Raw genomic sequence first — 26,551 nt, 5'->3', positions numbered from 1 at the left:
TCAAACACAGCGTGCGGATGTGAATGCATTAGGTTTGTATTACGTGAATTCTCTGGAGTCGTCCACTGACCTTGTCCCGTCTGCGCTTCAGGGACTCTCTCTCTGATGATCCTGCAGGCGTCGTACACGGGCGTGGACGGTTCAAACTGCATTGTCTTCACCACGTTGCACTGACGTACACAGATCTTCAGCGACAGGGCCACCATCTTGGCAGGTAGTACAACGGCCTCACCGACCAACACGCCTGGGAAATACACAATTAGAGTGTGCGTCAAGTCGTGCTGCTGGCTAAAACCCCAAATACAGCAGCATTACGCTTGTACTCGTTCTTCCCGATTGACCCGCCCGTATCAAAGGGTTAAGTGCAGCCTCTGCCTGATTGCGGTGTATGTGTGTGTTTTAGGGATTTCTAAACTAAGGCGAGCAACCCAACCTTCCAGCAGAAGAAAGGACATTTGTGCAAATCTCCCTAATCGTCAGCAGGAGCCAAGTGAAAACACAGAAAATGACATTGCCGCCGCCGCATCATTATTTTCTCTTCTCCCGGATCGCACTCTCCCCCAGAAGCCCCCAGAAGCTGACTTCTGAGAAAATCAGTGGGTGTTTTGTCACATACCGCAATTACGGTGAATCAATTCAGATACCCTGAGCAAAAAGGGAAAGCAACCGATACTGTGGAGCTTTTCTCCTCTTTTTTTGACCTTGGCTCCAACAGGAGGAGGGATGAACCTGATGAATAGGGCCATCAATACTCAAAAGGGCTCTCTGCCTCATTCTTAACCAAATTATAGACCAAAAATCTAGTTATTACATTTTCTTTGTGAACAGAAATGATTCAAAGCTAACCAAGCTATATTGGAGAAGATGGGTATATCAGTATGGATTCAACCTCTCAATTACTTTACTGTATTGTAGTACTAGATTATAGCAGTGCCACTAATGATTATTCTTATTTAATCTGTATAGAGTAATTGAAAAAATAGAAAATAGAAACAGTTCAGCACCCAAATAGGTATATTCAAATAGTTATGGTTAACAGCGCTGCACGAGCTCTCCCCCCCTCCGAGTTTGTAATGTATGTTTCATCAGGGCCAAAAGGCCAAGGCTACCTACTTGCTACACATTACTGTCCGTCTACTCTGCTAAAGCAACAGTCACTTTAATATCTGTTGTGAGTAGCATCAGTCACTTCAGAGCGTAAGCGCTGCAGAAACCACATGATGAAACCCAAGAGGATAATGATAATCCCTGAGCTTACGCTAGTGTGAGAGCACATTTTTCACTACGGTCCTCGTGCAAACACTCCAGTGCAGCCAGCGCCTCATTAGCTCTGCTTCACGGCATGGAATCTGCTCTGTCTGATCTATTGTATTACCTTTTCTACATTACCAGGTAGTCATGAAAATATCATTTGAAAACATGCATCTCCCCATGACAATCCATCAAGTCCATCACGAAAGAGTCCTGCTTTGAATCAGTCTCCAAAACTCTAGTATCCAAAAAGTGTTGAGACTTGAAAATGGCCAAAGAGCAGCCAAATGTGGACAATTCAATAGAGACCAGGAAAGGCAGGAGCCATCTGGAGAGGATCCAGCTCTAATGATTTGACTGTAATATCAACAGGGACGAAGAGCCGGAGAGAATAACACTTGCTGCTGCAGCCGCTGAACGAGTCCACAACACAACAAGCGAGGAGGCTCCTCAGCGTCGACCCCGGTCATCCAAAGGCTTCCAATACAACAACAGAACAGTGTCTGAGAATGAGAATGTATGCAAACAATGCTGCACAGGGGTGCTTCAATTCTGCATTTTTTTGCAGAATTAAAGCAGAGTAATTAATTGTGTGTTTCACATGCAGTGCGGATGACGAGACAAAGACATGCAGAGCACGACGAAAGCCAAGATCAATTGTTCTTCTGAAGTGAATACGCTGCTTGGATCCTCAGAAATGATTTCAAACGGTGAGACAGGCAGGCTCTTTAAATCTGCTTAGAATATGTTCAAAGAAAAATACGCTATTTATGGAACAAAATGTCATCCATTCATTCAATGCGAGACCGTCTGCAGAATATCAGATGTTGTCAGAGATTGTCTCTTTAATCGATTAATATATGTATATGTGTTTTGTGGAAAACAACACATGCTCTCTTAACAAACCAGGATCCATGAAAACAGTGCAAACACATAGCTCACAGCGACGGCTGCCTTCACTGAATGGCCACTACGCCGAATATCTCCACAACGGTGGGCTATTTATGCTATTTAAACGATGCACGTGGTGTGTCGATGGCATCGAAAGGAGGGCTGAGAGTAATTCAAACCTCAGCAGTTTCTCAGGACTGTTGAGGACATCAGGATTAAGTCATGTGTACGTTGAGAAGAGGCCAACTGGCTAAACTGCTCCACAACGCTCTGACACTCTGAGCTTAACATCAGCTATTTCTATTATCTCCGTCCGACTGACGGTAGAATGTCTCTGGAGACCATCACGTTTTTTCTGGAACACAGACGAGGGAGGGACACATCCCAGCAAACAAGAGTTGTGGTTGTGATCATCGGCGTATTTAAATCCGATATCACTGCAGCCCGTATGTCAGTAAATCTGCACAATAGACGGATGTGTCAAGGTCAGGTGGGTCCTTTGCACCGGATGTGAAAGCCGTTTCTAAATCGAAAAATCTAATTATAATTTTGACGGTTTCTCTTCTAAATTGGAAGGGGGTGAACCGGAGCACTATCAATGCGCACAAGAGGTAGGCCTTAATCAATCATAAATCAGCATAAATACATCTTTATTACGATTGTGAGGGATACATGATTTACAACTACCATATAGCAAATTATTATACATATATTTATAGCCAGGGGCTGTAATATAAGTAGCGACATGGGGCCACAGAGACATTACTCTGTCAGATTCTGCCTTCACCACATTAATAACATGGAGGATGATATGATTAAGGGTCAACGATGTGAAAAGTCAACTATTCGTAAGCCGCGCTTTCATGATTGATGGAGCTAGATTGTTATTTTACGAGGTGTGGGAGGTGTAAAAATAAAAAAGCACTGCTCTCTTATAACATTTTATTTAAAAAAACAATAAATATATATATATAATCTAAGCATTAGAATTCTAAATGTCAATTTCTCATGCCTTGCAGAGACTTTATTCTTCTCTTTATCAAATGTCCTTGAGCTCATTTCCTCACAAAGAACATCCACTGAATCTGGAGTCAACCTGAATTCATAAATGAAATAATGCGTAAGTGAAAGGTTTTTGCCTCCGCCGACATCACTTCCTCCACACGTTTCATACATTCACAAATCCTCGTTCCAGCTCAACACAACTATCACAGGAGCCCTTTTTATAGCTGACTAGGATTACAATAAGCAAGTGTTCACCTGTGGCTTGCATGGTATTATTTCACTTAATAGAGTGTTAGTCAAGCAGTGGTTATTAATCCAGATAAGAGAGGCATCGGACTCATGCTCACTAATTGTAGAGCCACTCACAGTTTGCAGCCCCATTTAAAAATGACACTGGTTTTGTTTTTTTTGGGCGACACACTCTGCTGCTGTAATGCAATTTTAACGGTACAGAATCTATGAATCTCGGCCTTGTCGCGGCGAGGGAGAGAGCAGCTCCTCTAACGCTAAAAATATCCAGGGAAGTAAAGCGTCCAATCCTTCAAACGGGTGCAGAGCAGAAGCAGTGAAATGGATGTAACAGTTTCTTCCTGCTCGATGAAGAAACTGGTCTCACTAAACATACGACGGCAGAAGATTAAAGAAGTTATATCAATTCCTAAATTGTAATTCTTGCAGATTAGATGGCAAGCCCTTGATTAGTTGTGAAAATATAAGACTGGGCATTACATGAACTTGTCTCAGTTAAATCAGGGGTATTAATGGTTTAGATTGTCAAACTGTTTTACAAAGTCTGACGGCACGCAGAGATATTTATTACGTACCTTCCTCACCCCTCATTTAGAGACGGGGAGAAACAAGCTTCATCGCAGATGGAGGGAGAAACCGCTACTAGAGGAGGAGAGCTCCACCCAGCAGCTGCAGTCACTGCACCAATGAACTAGTCTCTCTCAGTCAGTCTGTCCATGCGGGGGGGGGGGGCTACTCATTGGGAATTGTTACTGTTGGCTCAGACAGGTGCTGCCCAAACCTTTATTTTATCACGCGCACCGATGAATGCAGATTTTGCTTTAAACTACGAAGGCCTCAGTCCATAATCATTTATTTATTATTTACTCTTCATTTAACCATAAATCCAGCAGAGCATTATGTGACTTCTGATCTGCATAAAACATAAAATTAAACAAAATTAATTTGACCTTCAAGTAACTGTAATTTCCATTTAAAGACTTTTTTTAATCCAGCATCACTATATTCATCTTCAAATATCCATTTCTGAACAGTGATTCTGTGTCTAATCTTACTTACCCCCTAAATCAAAAAGAGTGTCCTACAGATTTGTGTTGCTTAAACCTACAGGGAGAATATAAGTAGTAAGACTGCCGCTTCTCTTCTCTACAACACAACCTGAAAGTATGACGTACTAAACGCAGCCGCGGACAAATGCAGACAGACAGATGAAAGAGGATCAAAGACGTAGCAGATTTGACACTAATTAGAGCAAGAATATATATGTAAAAGGGAGACCACGAAAGAGCCTCATGAAATCCTTGCATCACAATTGCAAAAGGTCTCAGGTCACAGGCCAAACCTGCACAGAGCATTCAAAATCAAAATCTGATCTAGCCTCTCCTCATGAAAAGTAGTCCTAATATTCACAATCCTTTCTTATTTAGCGCAGTCCGAGTTAATGACTGAAATCTTTGCAAATGACTTCATTAAAAACATACACAAATACACAAACCAAACTGGTTTAATTTCCTTTTTATATTCAAAACGCATGAGTAGTAGTGAACGCACGTCTGGTTTCCACAATCAGTTCATCTCCCCGATGAGCCACGTCCTGTCTATCAGGCGACGACCCATTCTACGGTCGGCGCAGGCTCCAAATCACTGAGCCCCTCTCTCGTACTTCACTCGCCAACTGCTTACTACCACTCGCATGCTGATTACAGTATCAAGAGCGGTGGGACGGAACGTCCCCCGGCTTCTCTCCAAAGCGTGAGGCACATGGGCTCGCCGGCGCTTTGTATCCTGTGGCACGCCGTGAACAAAGAAACCTTAAACAGGAAGCTTGGTGAGTGGCATCCGATTTACCGCTTACCATCGCGTTGAAGTAAAACCGCACCGCTCACCTGTTGATGCTGAAAGGAACCATGTTGTTGCATTAGAGGAGGTTCGGGGAGAGGCCATGTTATTGGCCCGTTGCTTCCAGATCAGCAGCTCCTGCCCACAGTTGCCATGGCTGCTGCTGTGCCCACCTTTTCCTGGACATATAAGGCTTGACAGCAGCAGCAGCAGCCATGTCTGCTCTGCCCTGAAGGGCTGCAACGGCTTCCAGGGTCCTCTGGATGTAGGCGGCACTCTGCACTGACTTCAGGATCTCAACTAAAGTCGGCTTTTTAAATGTCGAGCCCACAAGGTCGAAGATGTTAAAGGCTGCTTTATTTATATACAGGACATTGCTATATTGTAGAATCACGGGTTTTACACGGAAAGCCTCTATCCTGTCACAATTACATGGAAATGTTCTGCAGAAATGAGATTAAGGGTGTTGACTTTGGTTCCGTTGAACTGCTTTGTTGACGGTTGTGCAGAGAAACATTTTGTAACATATTGTGCTGTGAGGAGGAGAAGCTGTCTGTGATATCGTGCACCGCATTGATCCCCACTGAGTAGTGAGGAAGAGTTATATGTACAAGGAAAGGCAGAGAGAATGTGCAGAGGAAGCACTTATGAATCTTCCCCTCACGCAACGAACCAAACTTCTTCCCTCAACTTTTAGTCAACATCTAGAACGAACAATAAAAGTGGAGAGGCAAAAACAAACACCCCCTCCCACAATTATTCAGTTAACTTGGGAGTACATTCCAAGCTCAGTGTCATCTTGCGCCTCTTTGCAGCTTTGTTTTTCTCTCAGCGAGGACTAAAAGCAGTGCAGAGTCAAATGTTTGAATTGGCTGGAGAAGGAAAGTACAACAGCTTTCTGTCAAAAGTGGGATGTGCGCCTGAGGCCTCCCAATGGACAATGTTTCAAAGACATACATGTTTTTCGGGTAAATTCTACTGCAGGAAAGTGAGAAGAGAGAAGAGAAGAGTGCTATATAAGATAAATGCATTTTACCCACCAGTGCTTTGCTACAGCGATATCCATTTGAGATTTCTTTTGTTTTTTAATATGTGCTTGTTAAGATGATGAAGATGTGCATCACGATATCTGATGACTTCATCATGATATGATTCCATTCAAAGATGATAAATGATCATTTTGAATGATCATAAAAATCCCAGAACAGGTTTATTTTGAACCCCTTGTATCTGCTTAGGAAATGTAAAATAGCATAAACATAAAGTAAAGCCAGGGAAACAAAAAACGTCCCTCTTTACGCCGTTAAACTACGTCTAAGTGTTTCTGATCGATGGAAAAGAAAATAACATCTCCGGCCTAAATCCGCTACATAAACATCTGGTCAACCACAGTCAACATGGACGTACTTAGCATATTGTGCAACAGGGTCAAGGGATGAGAAGCATCCCGCTGACAGCTTTAAATTCTTTTGGTGAATGTTTCCAGCTCGGAGTTGAGGCGACAGATGTGGACGGGTCCTACAGCTGGACCCACACCGAGGAAGAGGAGCCTCACGACGCAGAGTGGAGCATCTAGGGTCGATGGTGGCGCATGGTTGGCGGTTTGAGCCCCGGCTGCTCCATGTCCCATGTGGAAGTGTCCCTGAGCAAGACCCCTGACCCCTAAGCCACGGGTTAAAAATGCGATGTAAGTCGCTTTGGAGAAAAGCGTCAGCTAAATGACCTGTACTGTAATATAGACTCTACATGCTCCACTCCCCCGTGACCCTCTACATTGTAGAGGCTGCTGCTGTGCCTGTTTAAGGACTCAGTCTCACTATTTCCTGCCCCACATCTGCCGGTTACCATAGCAACCCTGGTCTTGGTTCCCGAGTGGGTGACTTCTGTCAGCGTCAAAGAAAAGCAACTTGAATGATACGAGTCCATGGCTTCCATTAGTGGTTACTTAAATGCCTTTAATGGTTACACACACTCAGTGTTTAAAGAGACTGATGGAGGGCTATAACAAGTAGTAGAGTAATAGATTCTGATTTTAGAAGATGTCCTACAACTGAAAGTACTAAATAAAACCAGGCCACAAACAGGAGTGGCAAGAGGCAAAAGAGACGCTATGCTTCCTGCGTTTGTGACTCAGCAGAATAAAAACAAAAGCAGCAAAAGCAAACAAAGACCTCTCCTGTACACACTCTTGCAACATTTGTAAATGCCGTCACTATTCAGCGATTTCACTCAGCTGTCTCTGCAGTTTTATGAAGACAACTGTAGTAATGTATAATGTGTTTTTTATACTTCATCCGTGAGGAAACAGAGTCAATTTGCTGAGAGCCGGATCTGCTATTTACTAAATGAGCGTGAACCACAACAAATGGATCAGAAGTCACACAAGTTTGACTCGTAGTATGACAGAAGGGCTTTACAGTTCCAAGCCGGTCATTATGACATCAAGGGTCCGGTCGAATAGCCCAGTGTGGGTTTCACACAAACAGAGGCAGCAGCAGCAGCAGCCCGTCATTAGGAGTGTGCAGCTCAGCCCGAGCCTCTGTGAGAGGTTCTCCGTCTCGCTGGGGAAGTCCAGAGCAAACATGCCGCGGGTCAAACGCTCCCCAGTTCTCCTCTCTTTAACATGATTACTGTAATGAGCTTAGAGACCGTTGGATGCACAGCATCTTATGCGGAGGCAGACAAACACGCTGCACTCACTCACTACGTGCACTTTGCCTGGCAGACTCAAACCCAGACAGAAGTGGTCCAAATGCTAAGGACATAAGGCAAAAGGTGAAAGAATAGGTGAAATGTGTGCATAAAGAAGTACATGAATATATGTGACTTTACTTTTGACATTAAAACCTTTTTTATTTAACATTTATGGACTAAACTGGGATGTACCCAATAATGTTTTATGGCATAAGTGAACATATGTAGAGCTTTAAATGAAGATGAATGAAACTGCACAAACAATAAGGACGCATCTTTTCAACGGTGCATTTGAAGACAAAGCTGTGGAAATGCGTCTCTCGTGAATTTGAAGGAAAACAGCTGTCACTGAGAAATTTACTTTTGCCGGAAAACTAGAATTCATACTTTATATTTTGAGTTTATTATTGCATTTATATAATTCATGTCAAAATTTTAAAATCGCACAGTCCAAGCCTGCAAGCCTACTCCTTAGTTGCATCGGCAAAAAAACAATGATTAAAGCTCCACTTTAATCATTGTTTTTAACTTTCATAATATTCTTACTCACGTTTTACCGCATAACGATTTTTCTCAATAAGTACTGAGTAACTCTTGTACAGAACTAGTTTAAAAAATGAACAGATATCCTCTGGAAACCTGGATGGTTCAAGTAAGATGCTTCAGTGACTAAAATATACTTCATAATGGCAGTTATTTTCCTCCCTGCGTAGTTAAAATCGTTTGCTGAGGACAAGGCGAATGTAAGAACACTTCTCAAATTGACAGAAGCTGTCAAATAATCCTCTCTTTGAAAAAATAATTGTATGGCTACACTATGCTGACAGAAAAATATATTCAACTACAACAATTCACACAGCCATGGTGTCGCCAGATGAAGATACACATGATGTAACAAAAAACTCGGCCTGTATTCAGAATTTAGCTTTGCATCCTGATATTAACGAAACTCAAGCCCAAGAGTGTGCGTTTATTCACCCGAAATCCACTCAGTGATCGATATATATCCTGAGGGAGTGAAAATGATCTCTGGAGCACCAGCAATGATGTTGGCACAAAGAAACATTCTAACACTGACATCTCGACTGCAGAAGGTAACAAAGAGCCGCGACTTGCCGTCGAATTACACTTTTCATCACAATATCCACTCAAACGGTTTCATACACTTTCAAACCAGCATCTATAATAAGCACAGAGCTAACATCTGTAGTTACCATCCTCTCTGTTGGAGATATATGTATCCTACTGTCATAGAACAATAGCAACAGATACCTGCCACAATTGTCATGCAGCTTCACTTGAAGTCTTGTTTCGACACGTCAGTTAGAACCTTTTCCGACTAAAGCAACTGAGGCAAAGTGATTAAACTGTAGGAGCAACGGTCTTATCACACACAAGTATAGTAGATATGTGGTGTACAAAGGAAATACTGTATTATAGAATTTTCCAGATGACGTTTACAATGTGTGCGTGTACTTGGAAATAATCTATGGTAGTCTATTTTTAGACATACCACCAGTATCTGGGGACAGCGGTGTTGGTTGGTCGATTGGTCCTCCGCTTCGTTACGGCATGAAATATTGGGCTATTATTCATGGTCCCCAGATGATGAATCCTAATAAATCTGGTGACCCCCCAGGCTTTTCATTTAATGGAGCACCACACTTTAATTGGAGCAAAATGTGTCCAATAATTTGGTTTATTATCAAAAACTACTACTTCTAAAACTACCAAAACAAGTTTTATTAAGAGCGTTTCGAATCAACACGGCCCACGTTATACCCAGATAACCAATCTGAAGGGCTACATCCTCCACTAGTCTGGCTTCAGATATACATATTTGACTCAATAGAGCATAAAACCAACTCCTTGAGAAAAATACTTTTCCTTCACAGCGATCCTCTCAGATAGTGAACTTTGGTGGTTGCACAGAATGTCTTGAGCAGCTCGTTCCACCTACTTCACACAGCGGAACGGGACTTTGATGTAGAAGTCTACAAAAGTCTCTTTCATGGCACATTCTCTTCATCTGCTCGTGATTTCTGGCCACGGTAAGTTAATTGCTCGCTCGTCTGAACAGATTTTCCCACTTCACATGCAGAAAAACATACTTCGCACTTCACAATGTGACTTTGTACAGCATAACAACACAAATATCTCAGCATTGCGCTAAATTACACATTGTAATTTGTCCGATCGTCCCAGTCTGAACTCCAGAGGTCCTTCTCGGGGCAGCGAGATGGCTGATTGCCGTCACTTATGAGGCCCCAGCTCCTGTGTCACTGTTTTTCATGGAGCGTCATGCTTGCTGCGATTCAGTAATTACCTCAATGAATTCTGCAGCAATACCACACAGCTCATTAATGCTGACACAGACTTCTAATTAGTTAAGTGGGGGCCACTGATTCAGCCGATAATATGAATTCTTATTATTTCTGCTTTTGATTAACCGCAATAACATTTCATTATCTGCCCTAAACACACACCAACAGTATCAACCAACTACATCAACAGCTTGTTAGGAGAAAATGTTGTTTTCCCCGGCAGCTTTTAGCGACTTATCGTTAATTGAGGAATGCAGCAATAGCACGGATGAGAACATGGCAATCATCTGCCACAGAGAGCGTGGATATAGTTATGCTATTCATCCTCATATCAGTATCAATGAGTGTCCTCATTGAAAAGCACAACATCTGCATTTCTCTTCATCTATTCTGAAGAAAATCTATGCATGATCAATTTATCGTTACGTGTATCTTTTGTGTCAAAAACGTTATTAGTTGATATGAACTAGGGCAACGCTCAGCATCTGATACGTCTGAAATCAAAATTCATAAATGCAACAAGCCAATTCCTTAAATGTTTAACTGGGACAGGTTTGCATGGCGCCATGTCACTGTGATCCAATACATGCAGTAAATTATGCTGTTGACGTTCTCTTCATCGGCACAAAATGGAGGACATAACTAAACATTTTGCATTCTTCATCCTTTTACATTAGAATAACGGTAAGGCTGTTATCCAAATTGGTTAAACACAATAACGTACACATATGAGGAGTCGGTTTGAGGTTTGTTACCCAAGTGAGGCAGCGGCGACACAGCGGATGAATGGAAAAGCCTCAGCTACAGCGTGGATCCGGATCGAAATGTGTGTCAGTTCATTCCTTCTGACTGGTTTTATTCTAATGGTGACAGCCCTGGTGGACATCATGAGGACATTCCTGCTGCGTGGTGAGACCGGAGGCTCACTGAAGCGCTTTACCGGGTGAGAAGTTGAAACTGCATAAGTAAAAACACCACAATTCTAAAATAGAGCAGCACATGATTTCAAGACAGAAAGGGATCTCTGACGAAAAACCTTAAAGCATTTTTATGGCTTTAAACCAGCGGTTTGAACAGTGGGGGGGGGGGGGGGGGGGGGGCACAGGACTGTGTAACCTTTCTGCCTGTGGCACACATGCCTGCATGAAGCATCTGAGCAATATGGTGTTTAAAGACTGTTCTATTGTTTGCTTTTATCATTTAGTTTTCTTTTAATCTTTTTACATTACAAATGATTATCTATCATCACATGAAATGTGCAGATATTTTGTAAAAGCACCAATATTGAACACTACAATGTTGTCCCAATATTGATTTTTAGATTAGATTAGATTCAACTTTATTGTCATTGCACAGGGTACAAGTACTGAGGCAACAAAATGCAGTTTAACATGTAGTATCGACATATTTGATCAAAAATATTGTGATATTTGATTTTCTTCATTTGAAAATCCCTAGACTTAATCATTTCCTAACGATTAATAAATGAGTAATTTTTCACTTAGTAAACGTATCATTTAGTGTATGACATTTTTTGGGGCATTTGGGAAGCTGCAAGGCATAGAATTATTTATTCTCAAATTACTGAAACAAGTAATTAATACCTGTAAGTTCTGTGATGAATTATCCGTCAACCATCATCGATACAATACATTTGTTTCAGCACTGGACCGCAACACACTGCAGTCAATTAACATCACACTCGTGCCATGAAATTGACCTTTTATGGTCTTTAATGTTAAGCTGAACTGCAGTTTTAAGTCATTTCACAGCAAACTTAAAAAGTATGTTCCAGCTCTTTGCACATAAGCAATTAACCAACTGCCTTTTCAACAGTTCAAAATAAGGTGAATTCAAATTGTTAGAAAAAGCAAAAAAACAATTGTTTCTGCATAAGACAGGCAGGCCGACTCCAGGCTGCACACATGTGTTTGAAGGCAAGGGAGCGTGCAGGCGGGCAACGAATTGTGCCCTCCTCTGTTCTGTAATAACTGGACAACCATCCGTTTCATAGCTGCCTCTCTGCAGATCTGTGACAGGCAGAGGCCTCATTGGCAGAGATGTGTGGGAGAGAAAAGAACCTGCCAACATCCACATCCAGCTCAGGGTTAACGAGACAAAACGCTACGCTCCGAAGATCTGTAGGAAAAGAGAGGAGGCCCGTGGTGCTAGTGGGTGCCATCTCTGCCTCTCGCTCTCTTCAACTTCTGCATCTAATTGTGAGGCAGAGCACACAGCTGTGACACTCCAGTTGGATACCGATTCTTTAATCTCTTCTCCTTTTTTTTATGACAGCGGCGTGTAATCTCCATCTAGCTACCGAGGGAGCAGCCAGAGAGGCAGGAAATGAAATCAATGCTGAGTCCCTGCGCTGTGTGTTACTTCATTAGCATGGGCACTACAGATGTAGCAGTAAATGTGATTTATGAATGGGACCACGGAAGCACCACAGACTGATGCAGGGATTCATCATAGCAGTCGATTGGGACACCCGATGTTTCACCGCAGCTTTACCAATGTCTGACGGAGGGCGAATGTTTAGCTTACTTTCCTCGATGCCACAGTTTAAGCGTTAGAGTCTGATTATATGAGCTTGTAACTGATTTTTATTAGCTGAATAGCGAGAGTCAATGTGGTGCATTTATCAAATTAATTCAGTGTTCGCAGCGAAGGCAGGTAGGCACGACCTTCAGTGATATTCATGAAACACACATTACCTAAAAATCTATTAAGACTTTCAGTGCTTTCATCGCTCATGCATTAAACCGGGTTTAATTGGGTTAAGTATTCTTTCTTTCACACTAATGTTATTTGACATTTTTTTAATTTTAGGCTTTAAACTCACACCTCTCTTTCACAACAAGGGGAGCTCTATAAAACAAACAATATTTCAGTTATAGTAGTAAAATCTATCCAGGCCCATCCCAAAGAATATATATTTAACCAATCTGTTGAATACATTGGTGAAGTGAGTCCACATATATTGTTAACATTCATCCAATTGAAGTATTTCAGCTTCTGAGGAAAAGTCATCTGCCAGCTTCTTATGTTTCATTATCCAGTAATGCAACTCTGTGTGGTACATCTGGGCACCAGCTGTTGTGGGAACACAGCCTTTAGAGGTCAAAAGGTCAGGAACTTATGGAGTGACGACATCTAATCTTGTGGTATCTATGGACATTGTTATGTAAAAGTAAATAAAAGTCCCCATTTCAGAAAAACAGAGAATCCAAATGGTTAGTTGTGCACTCCCATGGGGCCCGAGAAGCTAAGGAGGGGGATGTGAAAATTCAATTAGTCCCCCAGTCCTGCACCAAAGAGAGGCAGACCGATCCATCTCATTGAGACATCCAGGATGTGCAGGTCTGGTTCATGCGCAGAAGATATCGGCAGCACATCATTAGTGCTGCTGGTTTGAATTAACGACGGTCTCACTCACTAAAAGACTTCTGCACTAGCAACACCAATCATTTCCTCCTAAAATGTCTTTTGCAATCCTTAACTCCAGCAAGAGGAGGAAGAGGAGGGCGGGCAGGCTGGAGCCATCCCGGTGCAGAGTGAGCCGCCTCACTAGCAAAGGCTTCTGAGCCTGTGCCGTGTGTCGAGGAGGCTGTGAACCCCCTGAAGATGCATGCAGACTGGCCTTTCAGAGCACAGACCTCCCGTGCCGGCGTTGTCCCTCCTCCCAGTGGGGAATTCGTAAAGCTTCACAGCGTCTCGCTCCGTGAGATTCCCGTCAGCCTTTTACCAAGCAGGGAGAAATAAAAATCAAACCGTAAACAGTAGTAGTGTTTCCCAGTGCGAGCTCTTCGCCTCCTGCTTCTGACAGTCACTAAATAACGCCATCAATAATCCCATTTTTTGGCAGCACTAACTTTGCTTTTAGATGATGAAAAAGGGCAGAATGCCTGGATATCAAATAAGACACGGCGGATAATGAGAGGAATTTAAGAATTAGAGGCCCCGTTCTGTACATCAGCCAGTTCATACTGCTCATGAAGGGAAGATCATTAGCCCGAGCATGACCTTTGCACTGAGGCTGGCGCACACACCTGGCTATGTTATATGACTCCATCACAGCCAGAGCGGAGTGAGAGGATGTCATCTCGGGGGAGTATAGCATGTCCGCTGCGGGTGGGCAGCTATACCCTCTATTGGCTGCGGCTCCATCAATCTCCTGTCTGAGGAAAGCAAAGACTCGACATAGAGAGACGCCAACAGCTGTCACTAGTGGACTGAACAGATGGTGACGGTGTCCCGAAATCAACACCGTCATGCTCTACAATTATTCATGGCATCTCCATTTGGGCAAGGAAGCGGTCCATGTTTGCAACTTCACAACTTTTCTGACATTAGATGCACTTCTTATTCTTTTAGGCCCTTGAAATGTGTTCGCATCTATCAAGAGAACAAGTTTGCTTGATGAAAATGAATACTGTTTATAGTTCGAGAGCCACTTAGCAATGACAATTGCTCAGACAAGATCATTCTTATTCAGTGATTCAGGTTTGTCATTAACATTGCGCATAACATCTTTCATGCTTTAATACAGTATATCCCTCATATTATATCCCTCGTGTTGCATTCACAGACTGAACAGAAGACGGACACACAGCTTTACGTACGCTGTTTGGGTAGAAGGAGAGATATAATGGAGATATAATGGATCTGTGTGCTGGGCCTGCAAGTCATCCTCGAGTGTAGAGGAACCAGGTGACGCACAGTGCCCTCGGCCCCCTTCACCTATGCCAATTGTATTGAAAAAAACATGACAAATGCCTCAATATTTTTTATGGTGCGGTTTAGAAATCTGACTGAATCCGAAACCTGAAAATATAACCACCATGAACAGAATATTCTTAAGAGATTTGACATCAGCTGTATTTTTATCACACAGGGTGTTTTCTGCTACAGAACTTAGAATTAAGGGTTTGAAATCCAAACTACTGAGCCATTACTTAGTTCACAAAGCCACTGTTTCTAATCCTGCAAACAGTTATTAGCAGCCGAGATCATTTTGCTTTCACAAATGGAAAAGGAGCTATTCTTCCAGCTTAGATGATGGGGAAGCTGTCTGTAAAAACATGCGAGCACATGCACAGAGCAGGCATGTCAAGATGTCTCATCTTAAACAAAACGCCGTGCCGTCATATAGGCTCATATATATATATATATATATATATATATATGGCACGGCATCATCGACACAATGACCGCTTCCTCTCGTTAATATTGATATTTTGTGTTGGTAGTGCACAGGTTGACAAGCAGGTTGAACCAGTGAAACAGCAGAATTGCCACAGGGAAGTTAGTGTACATTAGGAGGGAAAACAATCAAATGGGAAAGGTACACATGATATGATAGGCTATTAGTGACGTCATCCTCAGCTCATATGTCCTGGAGTCTCTTTCTGGCCTCCGTTGTAGAGGTCACATGATGCAGTAAGGCCTATATTACACTTATTATGAAGTGAATGAATGGCTGCTTCTGCTCATTTTTCTTCTGTAAATGGTACACTGATTTCTTTTCAGTGTAATTATGCACAAAATCACACGACATTCAGGATGAAGAAAGGTTCATTCCAGCTTCTCAGCATGTCAGACCAACCCAGCGTTAGACAATATCACCAAAAGGCAAAGATGCAGAATTAATGCAATGATGAAAAAATATATATATTCAAATTTGATTCAGGAGAATGTTGACATCTCTCTCACTTCAGTGGCTTCTGACACGGTTATAAGAAATTGAACACAACACTATATTCAGCTCTTGTTAATCTCTCAGAACAACAACGTACCGACAAATACAGTATGAAAAGATCAGGATTTTGTATAATTAATACTTAATTGAACGAATTAAAACGTCCTCTTTTTCCAGTCATTTTGTGGCATCCGGTCAGGCGACCTTATTCCCAAAGTGACAATTTAGAATATGTGCCCCACTCGACCCAGAGGATGAGCAAAAAGGTTGAGTCAACGCATTCATGAGGGCAGATGAATGCGACAGTTATAGGATTAACAAATGTGAGTAATTGGTCACTAGTATAATTTCAAATAATTTAAAACCAATCATTTGAGAGCTGCTTTCCCATAAATCTCATTTTTTCCATTTCAAAAGAAGACAAAGTTCCCACATGTGAAATGTTGTTTAGTAACAACAACCAACAACACACTCGATAGTTTACATTACATAACAGCACGGTGTTTTAAGGAGAAGAAGAAGGAAGAAACTATTCTCAGCATTTAAACTAATCCCACACACTTTTCTCAGCTCTGTCATTGACAGCGACCTCTTTCACATTGGCCATGCTCATTTATTCTACTGTTAATGTAAAACACAACCATTAGTCCACATTAAGGATAATTACTTCATTATCATTGGTCATCACAGAAGAGAAATGCACATATTTCAGCTCTTAGAAGTTCTAGACTTTGAAAAATAAAAATCTGCACTGCAGAAACAACATAATACATTTTTCGGTTGAATCAATCAATTCCGGATGAGCAGATATTTCTTTGCTAACCTAGTAGAGGCCTACGGTATCTGGCCTTTTCTAGCTCCAGGTTTAGGCGAAATGGTGATTGTGAGAGAAAGATTTATGAAGACCATAAATCGTTCCATGGTCTCCTGGCTCAACCTCATCGTTCCATCTGCAAAATTGGAGCAAAGATTGTAATCCCAGCTATTGACCTCCACTGAGGGTAACCAGAGAGTCCCTGGGCCCTTAACACAAGGTCACTGCCCTGCTGAAGAGCTGGATGGAAAAGGCTAAAGTAGCACAATCACTTCCATCCAGCCGCTAAAAGCACTTCCGCCAGGCCAAAGTAAAATGATTCTGACAACAGGATGACGGAGAAGTCCACGGTTACGCTTTGAGACTCATGGTGCTGACACGACATGTGAAGAGAGAGAGAGAGAGAGAGAGAGAGAGAGAGGGAGAGAGAGATGGAGCTCTTGCTCAGTCAGCAACGCGTGCAGCTTGCAGAGGATCGGGGAAAGAGGAAAGTGGTAATTGCAGTGCTGCTGTTCTGACAGGAGAGTCTTTCCCGCTGTCCTGAGAAAACGCCTGACAGCTTGTGAGTTCACACGCGCCCCGACAGCCCTCAGTTCACCTCCAATGTGTTGCTACCGAGCTCTCAATTCTCCCGAAAACAAGACCGACGGTGCCGTGTTAACGGGCGGCATCATTGTGGTTTTACTTCATCCACCCTCTGTCCCGGGGCGGCGAGCCTCTGCTCCCTCTGTCTGAGCGCCGTGTAAGCCTCTCAACCTTTCAATCTCCCGTGGCGGAAAAAATGACTGTCTTCAAAAATCTGCTCTTTGAGTTTTTAGCAATAAGTGAAAACAATGGTGTCATAGGTGTTAAAAAAAAGAAAGATGTCTGATTGAGTGATTATTGCCTTAAGCGTGCTGTGCTGTGGTGCAGGACCAGTCCGCTTTATTCGGCTGTGATGCATCATTAACGCAGATCGATGGCAAGTGCCTGGCTCCCCAGGATCTTTGCCCCACTGCCACTGACCTCTAGCTCCCAGCATGCTGATGAAGGTGGTGGATCCATCAGAGTGGGCCGGCAATGTGCTTTCTTTGTGATGCTGGCCACAACAAACACTTCCAGAAGCAGGTCACAAGTAATGATGAGAAAAAACAACAACAATGAATTCAGAACGGTGGAGAGAAGTTCATCATTTATGCATCATAACCAACAGATAGAGCCTGTGAATTAACAAAAACAGCTGCGTAACCTCTGTTGAGTGTAAATTGAAAGGCAGATAGATGCTCTAAGCAAACGGGATGGGCTTTGCACACTGATGTTACACACGCAACCATATAACCAAACAAGCACTATGGATTCTGTGATTGTCAAAGCACAAAGCAGCATATCGCTATTCAAGAACAGAAGGTAAAACATATCGACGTAACAGAATAACGGACATCCGCTCCTCGTACTGAAAGGCGCTACAAGGCCAAATGGATTGTATTCGCTCCAACAATAGTCCAGCCGCTCAGAGGAGGCGGGAAATCCCATGATCTTTAGCAGGGAAAACGTGTTGGCCTCAGGCGGAGCGGCTCATGTTCCTAATCATCCGAGTGTTCACCAGAACACAGACGCGACCAAATGAAGTAGTGTCGGTTGCACACTTAGCGCCTGACACGTCACAAGAACAACTCAACGCGCTAATACGTTCATTAACACCAACCGCACAGCCGCAAATAACTGTTTAGAATTTCAACAAAAAGGATAAATGTTATGCCGAGAGCTACCTCGCGGCTAAATCAAATTCAACCAAAAAAGCCCGACCCCAAAACACACAAGAGCTTAGGTGCATTTTTATTTAATTAACCACACACAAAAAAAAAGATGTAGAAACATTTAGTCAAATGGATTCATTGCAGCAGACAGGCAGCCAAAGGTAAGTAGGCAGATTTTCATTTAAGCCAACAGCCGGCGCTCAGGGAACCCTCGGATCTCGCTGCTTTCCTTTTAACCCAGTTCCCGGCCATGAACTGCGTGTATGACTTCAAAGTGGCGTCTCATTTGACCTGCAGGTGAGAAGTGCCGGTGGCTGCCCCGCTGCCCCTGACCTGAAGCGCGCCACCCAGGCATTTAATGACCTGCCTCTTGATTCCTGCTGCTTAAGTATCTCGAGTACAGCCGAGGCAGTTCAGACCACCCGTACAGTAAGTACGTCATCTCTGTGAGTATTGTTTGATCTTTGCATTATGCTCAATTCCTGCAAACTTGATCCCGCTTTCGATTGGAACAATTCTTCAAGTTGGAAGCAGTATAACAAAACCCTCGGTGACAGAATAAAGAATTGAATGACTTGGCATATGTGCATTGATTTAATGACCAACCGTTATTAATCAAGGGTGATCGAGGGATCATCAATCAAGGGATTTAATCTGATGTAAAAATCAACCTGACTTTAAATCGTGAAATGTGGTCATATGTTAACGAACACATATTGCCTGCGTGAGTGAAAATACATTAGATGTATGTTGTGGTGGAGGAGTGAGCATGGCTGCCAGCTCATACATGGGCCTCCTGCTCCATAGGAACAGATGTGGAGGCGAGCCAGGGCCTAAAGAGGCTGTGATCGCTCAGATACAGCAGAGAGGAAACACATAGGAGAGATCCATTTCACCCCCCGAACCACAAACACAAAGGCCGGGTCACGGCATGGTGTGTGTTTTTAGTTTCCACCTCCTGCACACTCATGCATGAAATATGGTCCAACAATCACGTTCTCCAATGAGTCTTAAATCCCCTCCTCCCCCCCGCTGAACATTTCTTGGGGAATTCCGGAGGGGAATGTATTCTCGATGACGGAGAAACCGCAACAGCTGAGAGGAAAACTTTCTAGTGAACACGGAAGTACAGGCGAGGCTTTGTCTTTAACAATTGCTTTGCTCTCGAAATACGTACGGGGGAATGTATGACTTTTGTTATTTACGGAACGCTTAAAAGATTGCATGTTTCTCGCTGGGTTGCACAATTTCAAAGAACGCCGAGTAAAAGCACTTAATGAGAGCGAGCATGCGGTGCATTTAAAGACCATGTTTGAGACTCCCAGTGAATTAGGCACCGAGTCAAGGAGGGAACTAAAGTTGTTGTAGCAGAGATACCCTTAATAGCTTCCCATAATGCGGAATCACCATGGTAATGGCCTTCTCCATAGCTGGCAATGAGTGAGAAAGGGGTCGCGTTTAAATGGTTCTTGGTTTAATTACCACTACAAAGTGCAGTCTGTAATATTTCAAAAGATTAGACAGGAGGAGATTTAGAATGAATTTGCTATACTTTCAGTTTCACAAGTTTTTTTTTCTGTTGGCACATGCATCCAAACTCGGCTTTTATAACCCTGGGTCTGGGAGAATAGTATCTATCGTTGCGTTTGATGAAACAGCAAGCTTTTGTCGGATGCATGCTGCATGTGAACTTGTGACATTGCCGGTGCTGTGATCTAATTATATCGGTGTACTCTGTTGATGGAAAGTGTGCAGTAATCATTGCAGATCTTCTCCGATTGGGACGGTCCGCCCTCTGTACGAAACTAGGATGCTATGAACCAACAGGTGCAGTGCTCCACTGCTGAGATTTATGGAGCTTCAGTATTCCCACAAAATGTTGCATCTGAATGCGCAACGCTACGCACACACACACACGACATACAAAAACATAAATACATTAATCCTATAGACAATCCAGCCCCATTCTGTTATGAGGGAGGGTATTTAGGACACATAAAACCTCCACAGCACTGTAATCTGGAGATTATTCCCAATTGGCACATTTTACCGAACCTTGTTTTCTACAAGCTACAGGGGATGCGTACGTGATCCCGTCATGTACCGCCTTTCAAAATATGACATACTGAACTGAAATATAAGGCATCATTAAGCACAATTCTCTGTATTTGTAATAATACAATTACTTCATTTTAGTACTTGTATTTACTGAGACCACGATTGTACGAGGCATTAAATGGATTTCAGTGACTAAGCAAAATTCAGCTGTCAACGTCCAACCTACGGATGCTTTTGGTCGCTGCATCTTTTCAGAACATTTCAAACCAGAATACAGCTGTCAAGCATTTGTTTGATACTTCCTGTCGTATGAGGAAATCATACGAATCCACTTTGCAAAATGCAACAATGCTGCTGTCCATTTATTATTCACCATAAATAGTTTGTTGGGTGATTCTATCCGGCACTTACACGTTCCACCACTAGTGAGCACACTTTTAGCCCCTCGCAGCCTCTGTGGTGCCTTACGGTATAAAGTAATCATAAGGCTTGACTCTTCTAGTTAAATCACTCCGACTAGACATGTCACTCCTCAATATCAGTTTGACCCCCCGTCGCAGAGCATGAGTATCCTTGAATTGACCCTTATTATTACAAGATGCCTCGCTGCTCTACTACAGAGGGTCGGGGTGAACAGTTGCGGTCTAAGCCGCCAAAAGCTTTTCTCAGTAATTACAATGTTGAAAGAGGCTGAGATGAAAAAGGCGGTTCGGCCTTTCGAGTCCGCCCCAACGCCGGCACGAACGAATGTACAGTACGAACCAACCGACGTGTGCTGCGCACGGTGCAGCCGCCAAACATGCTGCATAAACGTTTAATGCTGTCACTGCTCAGAAAAAGATATGAGAGCAGCCCACACACACACACACACACGCACACACACACCTGCAGAGGCAGCTGGGCGGCCTAGCGGTTAAGGAGTCGTGCCCTTGGCTGGGGGGAGGCACATCCTCCCCTCTTGGAGGGAGTACGGCCAGATGAGCGTGCACTCTGACCTCGGCCAAGTAACCGGGTCAGGAATTAGGTCAACAAAACAAAAGAAGACATTCTCCCACAGGGATCCACGAAATAGCAGATTGTCATCGCCGAGGGAAAGAATTAGAAGGCTGGCAGGCTCTTAAGCTGGACCAAGCTGACCATTACAGACCCCCCCCCCCCCCACCCCCATCCCCCCCCCCTCTGCCTCTGCTGCCCACATCGCGCACACCGAGGTCTCACACGGCTTTGATGTCGAGCCGATCCAGATAACATTCGGGTCAAGTCCAAGTCACGGTGCACAGCGCAGCGCAGAGGATGCTGGAGGAGGGCAGCGTCGGTAGTCCGGCATCCGCGAGCACGACGGCCAAAGGCGTCCCGAATAAGCAAATAAGGTCAACGTTGCGTCTGTCGTCTTATTACCTCGTCCGGCAACGTCAAAGGCAGGCGGTCACACGTCAGGCGAAGGGAAACAGCACGTCGGCTGATGTTTAAATCCAATAGGAGGCGGAACACACCGCACTTAATCATGTGGGGAAAGGGTCGCCTGTTTATTTTTAATTGTTTTTATTTTTTATATCAAATGTTTCCAGCGCTTTCTGCTGAGCCAACACCGAGCGGTCCGCCTCCCCCCGTGGCGTTAAAGCCCCCTTTTTTTTATATCGGGACGAACGGCACCGCGAACAACAGCGCCGAGGTTCAAAAGAAACGCACAGAAGAAATACCGAGAGGAGCGGAATTAAAAAAGTCAAACCCTCACCTGTCCGCCGGTCACTCGTTAACGCATGCGACCTGCTTCGGATGCGGGCTCGCGGGTCAGATGAGCCTGCCTGCCTGCCTCCCCCTCCTCCTCCTCCTCGGCATCAAGCCCCTCCTCGTACAGTGGTGAGAGAGATGGGGGGGGGGGGTGGGTGATATCTATGCGCCGAAAGGAAGGAGAGAAGCGGCGTCACAGGCCCCCGTGGTCTCCTGCGTGTGGCCGCGGGCGCTCTGATCAGCACCTGCGAGTCGCATCAAGGTGGCTTATGAGCTGGTTGAGACGGCGCGCGCTCGCGCCCCCGCGAATCACGCTTATTCACGCATCGGCGCTTTGCGATGACCGCACGGATTTGATTTGAAATGATTTTTTGGGGGGGAATGTTGTGTCTCTCCAGCGGGCCGCTGTCGGACAGTCCGCGTCCCACTTTGAAGTAACGTTCATTAAATGTGGGGAAATAGTTGCACTCGGGAAATAAGATGATACGGTATCATCATCAGATGATAGGGCTCTTTTACAGTATTTCGAGCAAACTGCAACCATGCAGATTACTGCAATTTGATGGGCAAATCTTAGCAGCGTTGGCAGTCTTTTTGCTAATCTTTGTGATAGTTGTTAAGAGTATCTAATAATCCATCAGTCTAACACACCCTCCCCCATCCGTAGTTGTTTTAAATATAATACCTGGGCACATACTGCCCCCTAGTGGACACCTTTAAGCACTCGTTAAAAAATAAGATCAGATGCTCAGAAAATGAATCAGGGTTTGTTAATGGACGTTACATCAATATACATTGTTGATATTTCATACCAAAAGCTATTTCACTTTTTCAGAAGACGATTGGTCATCTACGTGCCTGGGCCGCGTTGGTATTCTTATTTCTAAAACCTTGATTGTAAACCTTTGACAAGTAAACCCTTTCCTTAGGCCTGTTAGTGTGATAATATAGGTAAAGATAAGAATGTTGATAATCATAACTACAATAATAGAGTCAATATGTATTGCATATATAAATTCACCTGATATTAACAACACATAATTGTCAGGTCATTGCAAGGTACAATATGGCTGAATAGAAGCTAACGCAACTAATGTCGCTTGAACATTTTAGAAAAACATTTCTGAGAAGTCGCCAAGTTAGAACACGCTCACAGTGTATTGCCTGGGAACGCAAGGTAACCAAGGTGCACCACTTGAACCTTGCCCAGGCCACAGTTGCGCTCTTTGACAGGATCCCTCCACTTTCTCCTGTCACTTTCGAGGGACAAAGACGAGGGACAAAAAAAATATCCCCCAAAAAACCATCCTCACTGATTCAGAGTTGTTTGATTATTTTAGTTGAACTGTTGAAGTGTGATTGGCTCCAGTCGCCACCTTATTGAGGTTAAGCGGTACAAATTATGGATTGATGTTTAAGTCTGTGTCAAAAACTTTTTCGAGCAGTTGTGTAGCTGCCGAGTCACAGCTGTTCCAGTAAAGGCTTTCTTTCATACATGTTGGTGCTAATTAACATTTCAGCTGCTTTGAGAGCCACCACAAGAGGGTAGCACTGACATGGTCATGTTTTAATAAAGGTTTAAGACACATGGGGCTGTTCTACTGGGACCTTTGCGTGGAAATTCTCTGTAGAATGTTCTATGTGACGTAATGACGTGGCAATGAAAATTTTGTCAGCATCTTAACATTTCTTTTCAAAAAGAGTGCAATAAAAACTTGAATGAAGTACTAGAATAAGCAAATATACATTGTTCCAATACCAGATTGTTCAACCAATGACACATTTATTTAAATATCACTATCAATTTGAGTTTGACAGTCAAGCCCGTCCAGCTTTATGCTGTGAACTTTTGCCTTTAAGGAAATGGCACTTAAGCTGTTGTAAAATTGCTTTGAATTATTATCTTATCAGATCACCTTATTTATGTTTGTAGAAGAAGTTCATACACAGCATCACATTGGCATAAATGGAATACATACACATGAATGGAAAGCCTTTAATTTGCTTAAATACAGTAGTTCACTTTCAAAGAAGTGAGCTTATCTCAGTAAGCTATGTTGTGGTTAGATATTTCCATGGGAACCAGTGGCCGAGGCGGGAGGGAGGATACTGTTCATGCAGCACAGGGGGGCGGGTGTTACAGCCACTTGTTTCCTGCTTCGTTTAAACTGTCTTCATCCCTCAAACAGCCACACATGTGCTGGTTGTCACAAGAGAGAAGCTCTTTGTGCAGATCAGCCTTTTGACTGGAGCTGTGAGTCCATCTCGTTCAAGACAACCTCGTGGATTTTACATATCTTCAGACTGTAAGGTAAGACAAGACAACCGTCTTGCACAATGTACCATTTAAGATATTATGACGTTTTCTTTTGTATAATTTTCTGTGTAATTCAAAAGAAAATGACATTTTGTTCATTTTACAGACTTTCCTATAACTCTACCGGAGGATCCATGTGGGTGGTGGAGAAGATCCGAGTGTCGGTCGAGAGATCCAACCTGCCTATCCCGTCAGCAGAGCTCAGCTTCAAAATTAGTGACATCATGTTTGGAGAAAAAACGGAAAAAAACAAAAAGATTTCTCTCTGTCCTAATGTCATCACCCCCGACAACATCCCAGAGTTCTGCATCCCCCCCACTTTCCCGTCCCTGCAGGAGATGAAGAGCCCGGAGCCGAGCCGAGCAGCTCGCCTTATCAAGGGGTCTCCCAGCGAGAGGCCTGGCCCAGAAATAGAGGTGACACATTACGAGGCCATGAACCCACACATCATCCAGGTGGAGAGCGTGGATGACGGCCCCTGCGACGGCTGCAGTGACGAGGAGACCACCAATGCGGATCCCCAAAGCCAGGCCGCCTTGTCCCTTCCACACATGGCCAAAGCTCAGACCTGCTACGGCTTTTGCACCTTGCTGGAGAGCCCCCACACCAGGAGGAAGGAGTCGCTCTTCCACTCGGATCCTGGCTGCTCTCCCCTGCTGCTGCCAAGGAGCCGATCCAGCGTGTGCTCAAAGGTCTCCCACTCCAACTCGCCCTCCACCTCTTCGTCCTCATTCAGCCTTAACAGTGTGACCTCCAGGCTTTCCCCAAGAGGATACACCCTGAACTGGCAAGCCGCGCTGGACAGCGACACGACTTCCTCTGCTGAATCCTCTCCCTTCAGCTCGCCCCTGCTGACCAGGTGCCCTGCCAAGTCCTCCCTCTTCAAAGCACTGAGCCATGAACTGCTGTTGTCAAGGAACATGAGGAAGGCAATGGTGTCCAGGAACAATTCCCTGTCCACAGATGAAGGCAGCTCCACAGACAATAGCCCCAATGTCATGAGGAGGGCGTCGGACGGGTTAGCCGAAGGCCCGCCGAGCAGCTGCAGCCTCGCGCCACCCAACATTTTCCCCACGGACATGACTCTGCACAGAGAGAGCGTAATGAAGGAGAGAATGGCACCCATAGGAAAAGATGGCAGCCTGAGACTCTCAGCCGAGTACTGCACGGATAACCAGAGGTTACGGGTCCGGCTGATCAGCGCGGAGGGGCTCTATCCGCTCTCCGTCGACCCCAAGATCATCAACTGCAGCGTCAGCCTCTCTCTGGTCCCCGGGAAAGTCCAAAAGCAGCGCAGCACAGTCATCAGAAAGAGCCGTAATCCGATCTTCAACGAGGACTTCTTCTTCGACGGCATATCAGAGGAAGACATCGGCCACCTGTCACTTCGCTTTAAAGTGGTGAATAAAATGTCCACCCTGAAGAGAGATTATCTCCTGGGTGACTGCGATTTGCCTCTTTCTAGCATTGTGACATCACAGACCTAAGTACTTCCTTAAAGTCTTATTTATGTGTTGAATTATTTATTTTCGTTTTTGTATTATTTTGTATATGATTAAATTATGGAAAGCATGGACAGTGTTTGTCTTTAATACATTTGAAAACTAGACAATGCAAACAAGCTTTTGTTTTCATCAGCCAACTCAGTTTTCTTCATATCACATCTTGTCAGAATTCAATTAGGAAGTTCATTTAGTAAAAACGTCTGGAACACCAAGTGAATCTGCACCATGTGATTGCCTACAAACAAACGCACACATACACAACACTATCGTTTACAAACCTGTTGTGTGTTAATGCAGCATCAGAGACAACAGCGTCTCGTGTTTCACCCGTTGTTTCCTTTGTGACCTTTCAAATGATTGAAAATATCACTAGAAACCAGAAACCTAAGTTCCCCGTTGAGTATGCATGATTTCAATTTGTCCAGCTATGATACAG

General features: G+C 43.9%; 2 protein-coding genes across 5 annotated transcripts in view; one reads left to right on the top strand and one right to left on the bottom strand.

The window, feature by feature from the left end:
* LOC120809149 (talin-2-like) overlaps positions 1-22,429 on the bottom strand; it is a 62,181-nt gene extending 39,752 nt beyond the window's left edge. For 2 of the 4 annotated variants that reach the window (XM_078082817.1, XM_078082818.1), the window contains exons 1-2: positions 5,283-5,391; positions 71-244 (exon numbers count right to left, since the gene is read on the bottom strand). In XM_078082817.1, the coding sequence (XP_077938943.1) occupies positions 71-244; positions 5,283-5,340 (232 nt within the window). In that variant the 5' untranslated portion in view covers positions 5,341-5,391. Of the gene's footprint in view, positions 1-70; positions 245-5,282; positions 5,397-22,297 lie in introns of those variants that run through there. The other 2 variants (XM_078082819.1, XM_078082820.1) reach the window with 2 other exon arrangements.
* A 2,043-nt stretch (positions 22,430-24,472) lies between these two features.
* On the top strand, positions 24,473-26,327 carry c2cd4a (C2 calcium dependent domain containing 4A). The gene is made up of 2 exons (XM_040164059.2): positions 24,473-24,604; positions 24,717-26,327. The coding sequence occupies exon 2, from the start codon at positions 24,745-24,747 to the stop codon at positions 26,095-26,097; it is 1,353 nt and encodes a 450-aa protein (XP_040019993.2). The 5' UTR covers positions 24,473-24,604; positions 24,717-24,744; the 3' UTR covers positions 26,098-26,327.
* Positions 26,328-26,551: the final 224 nt, after the last annotated feature.

This window comes from Gasterosteus aculeatus, chromosome X (assembly GCF_964276395.1).
Source record: "Gasterosteus aculeatus chromosome X, fGasAcu3.hap1.1, whole genome shotgun sequence".
Classification (NCBI taxonomy): Eukaryota; Metazoa; Chordata; class Actinopteri; order Perciformes; family Gasterosteidae; genus Gasterosteus; species Gasterosteus aculeatus.
The sequence above is the reverse complement of the archived record's forward strand: the minus strand, read 5'-3'. Positions and strand labels throughout refer to the sequence as shown.

Coding starts and splice junctions, on each gene's coding strand:
- c2cd4a (XM_040164059.2), top strand. CDS start 24,745: ATGTGGGTGGTGGAGAAGATCCGAGTGTCGGTCGAGAGATCCAACCTG.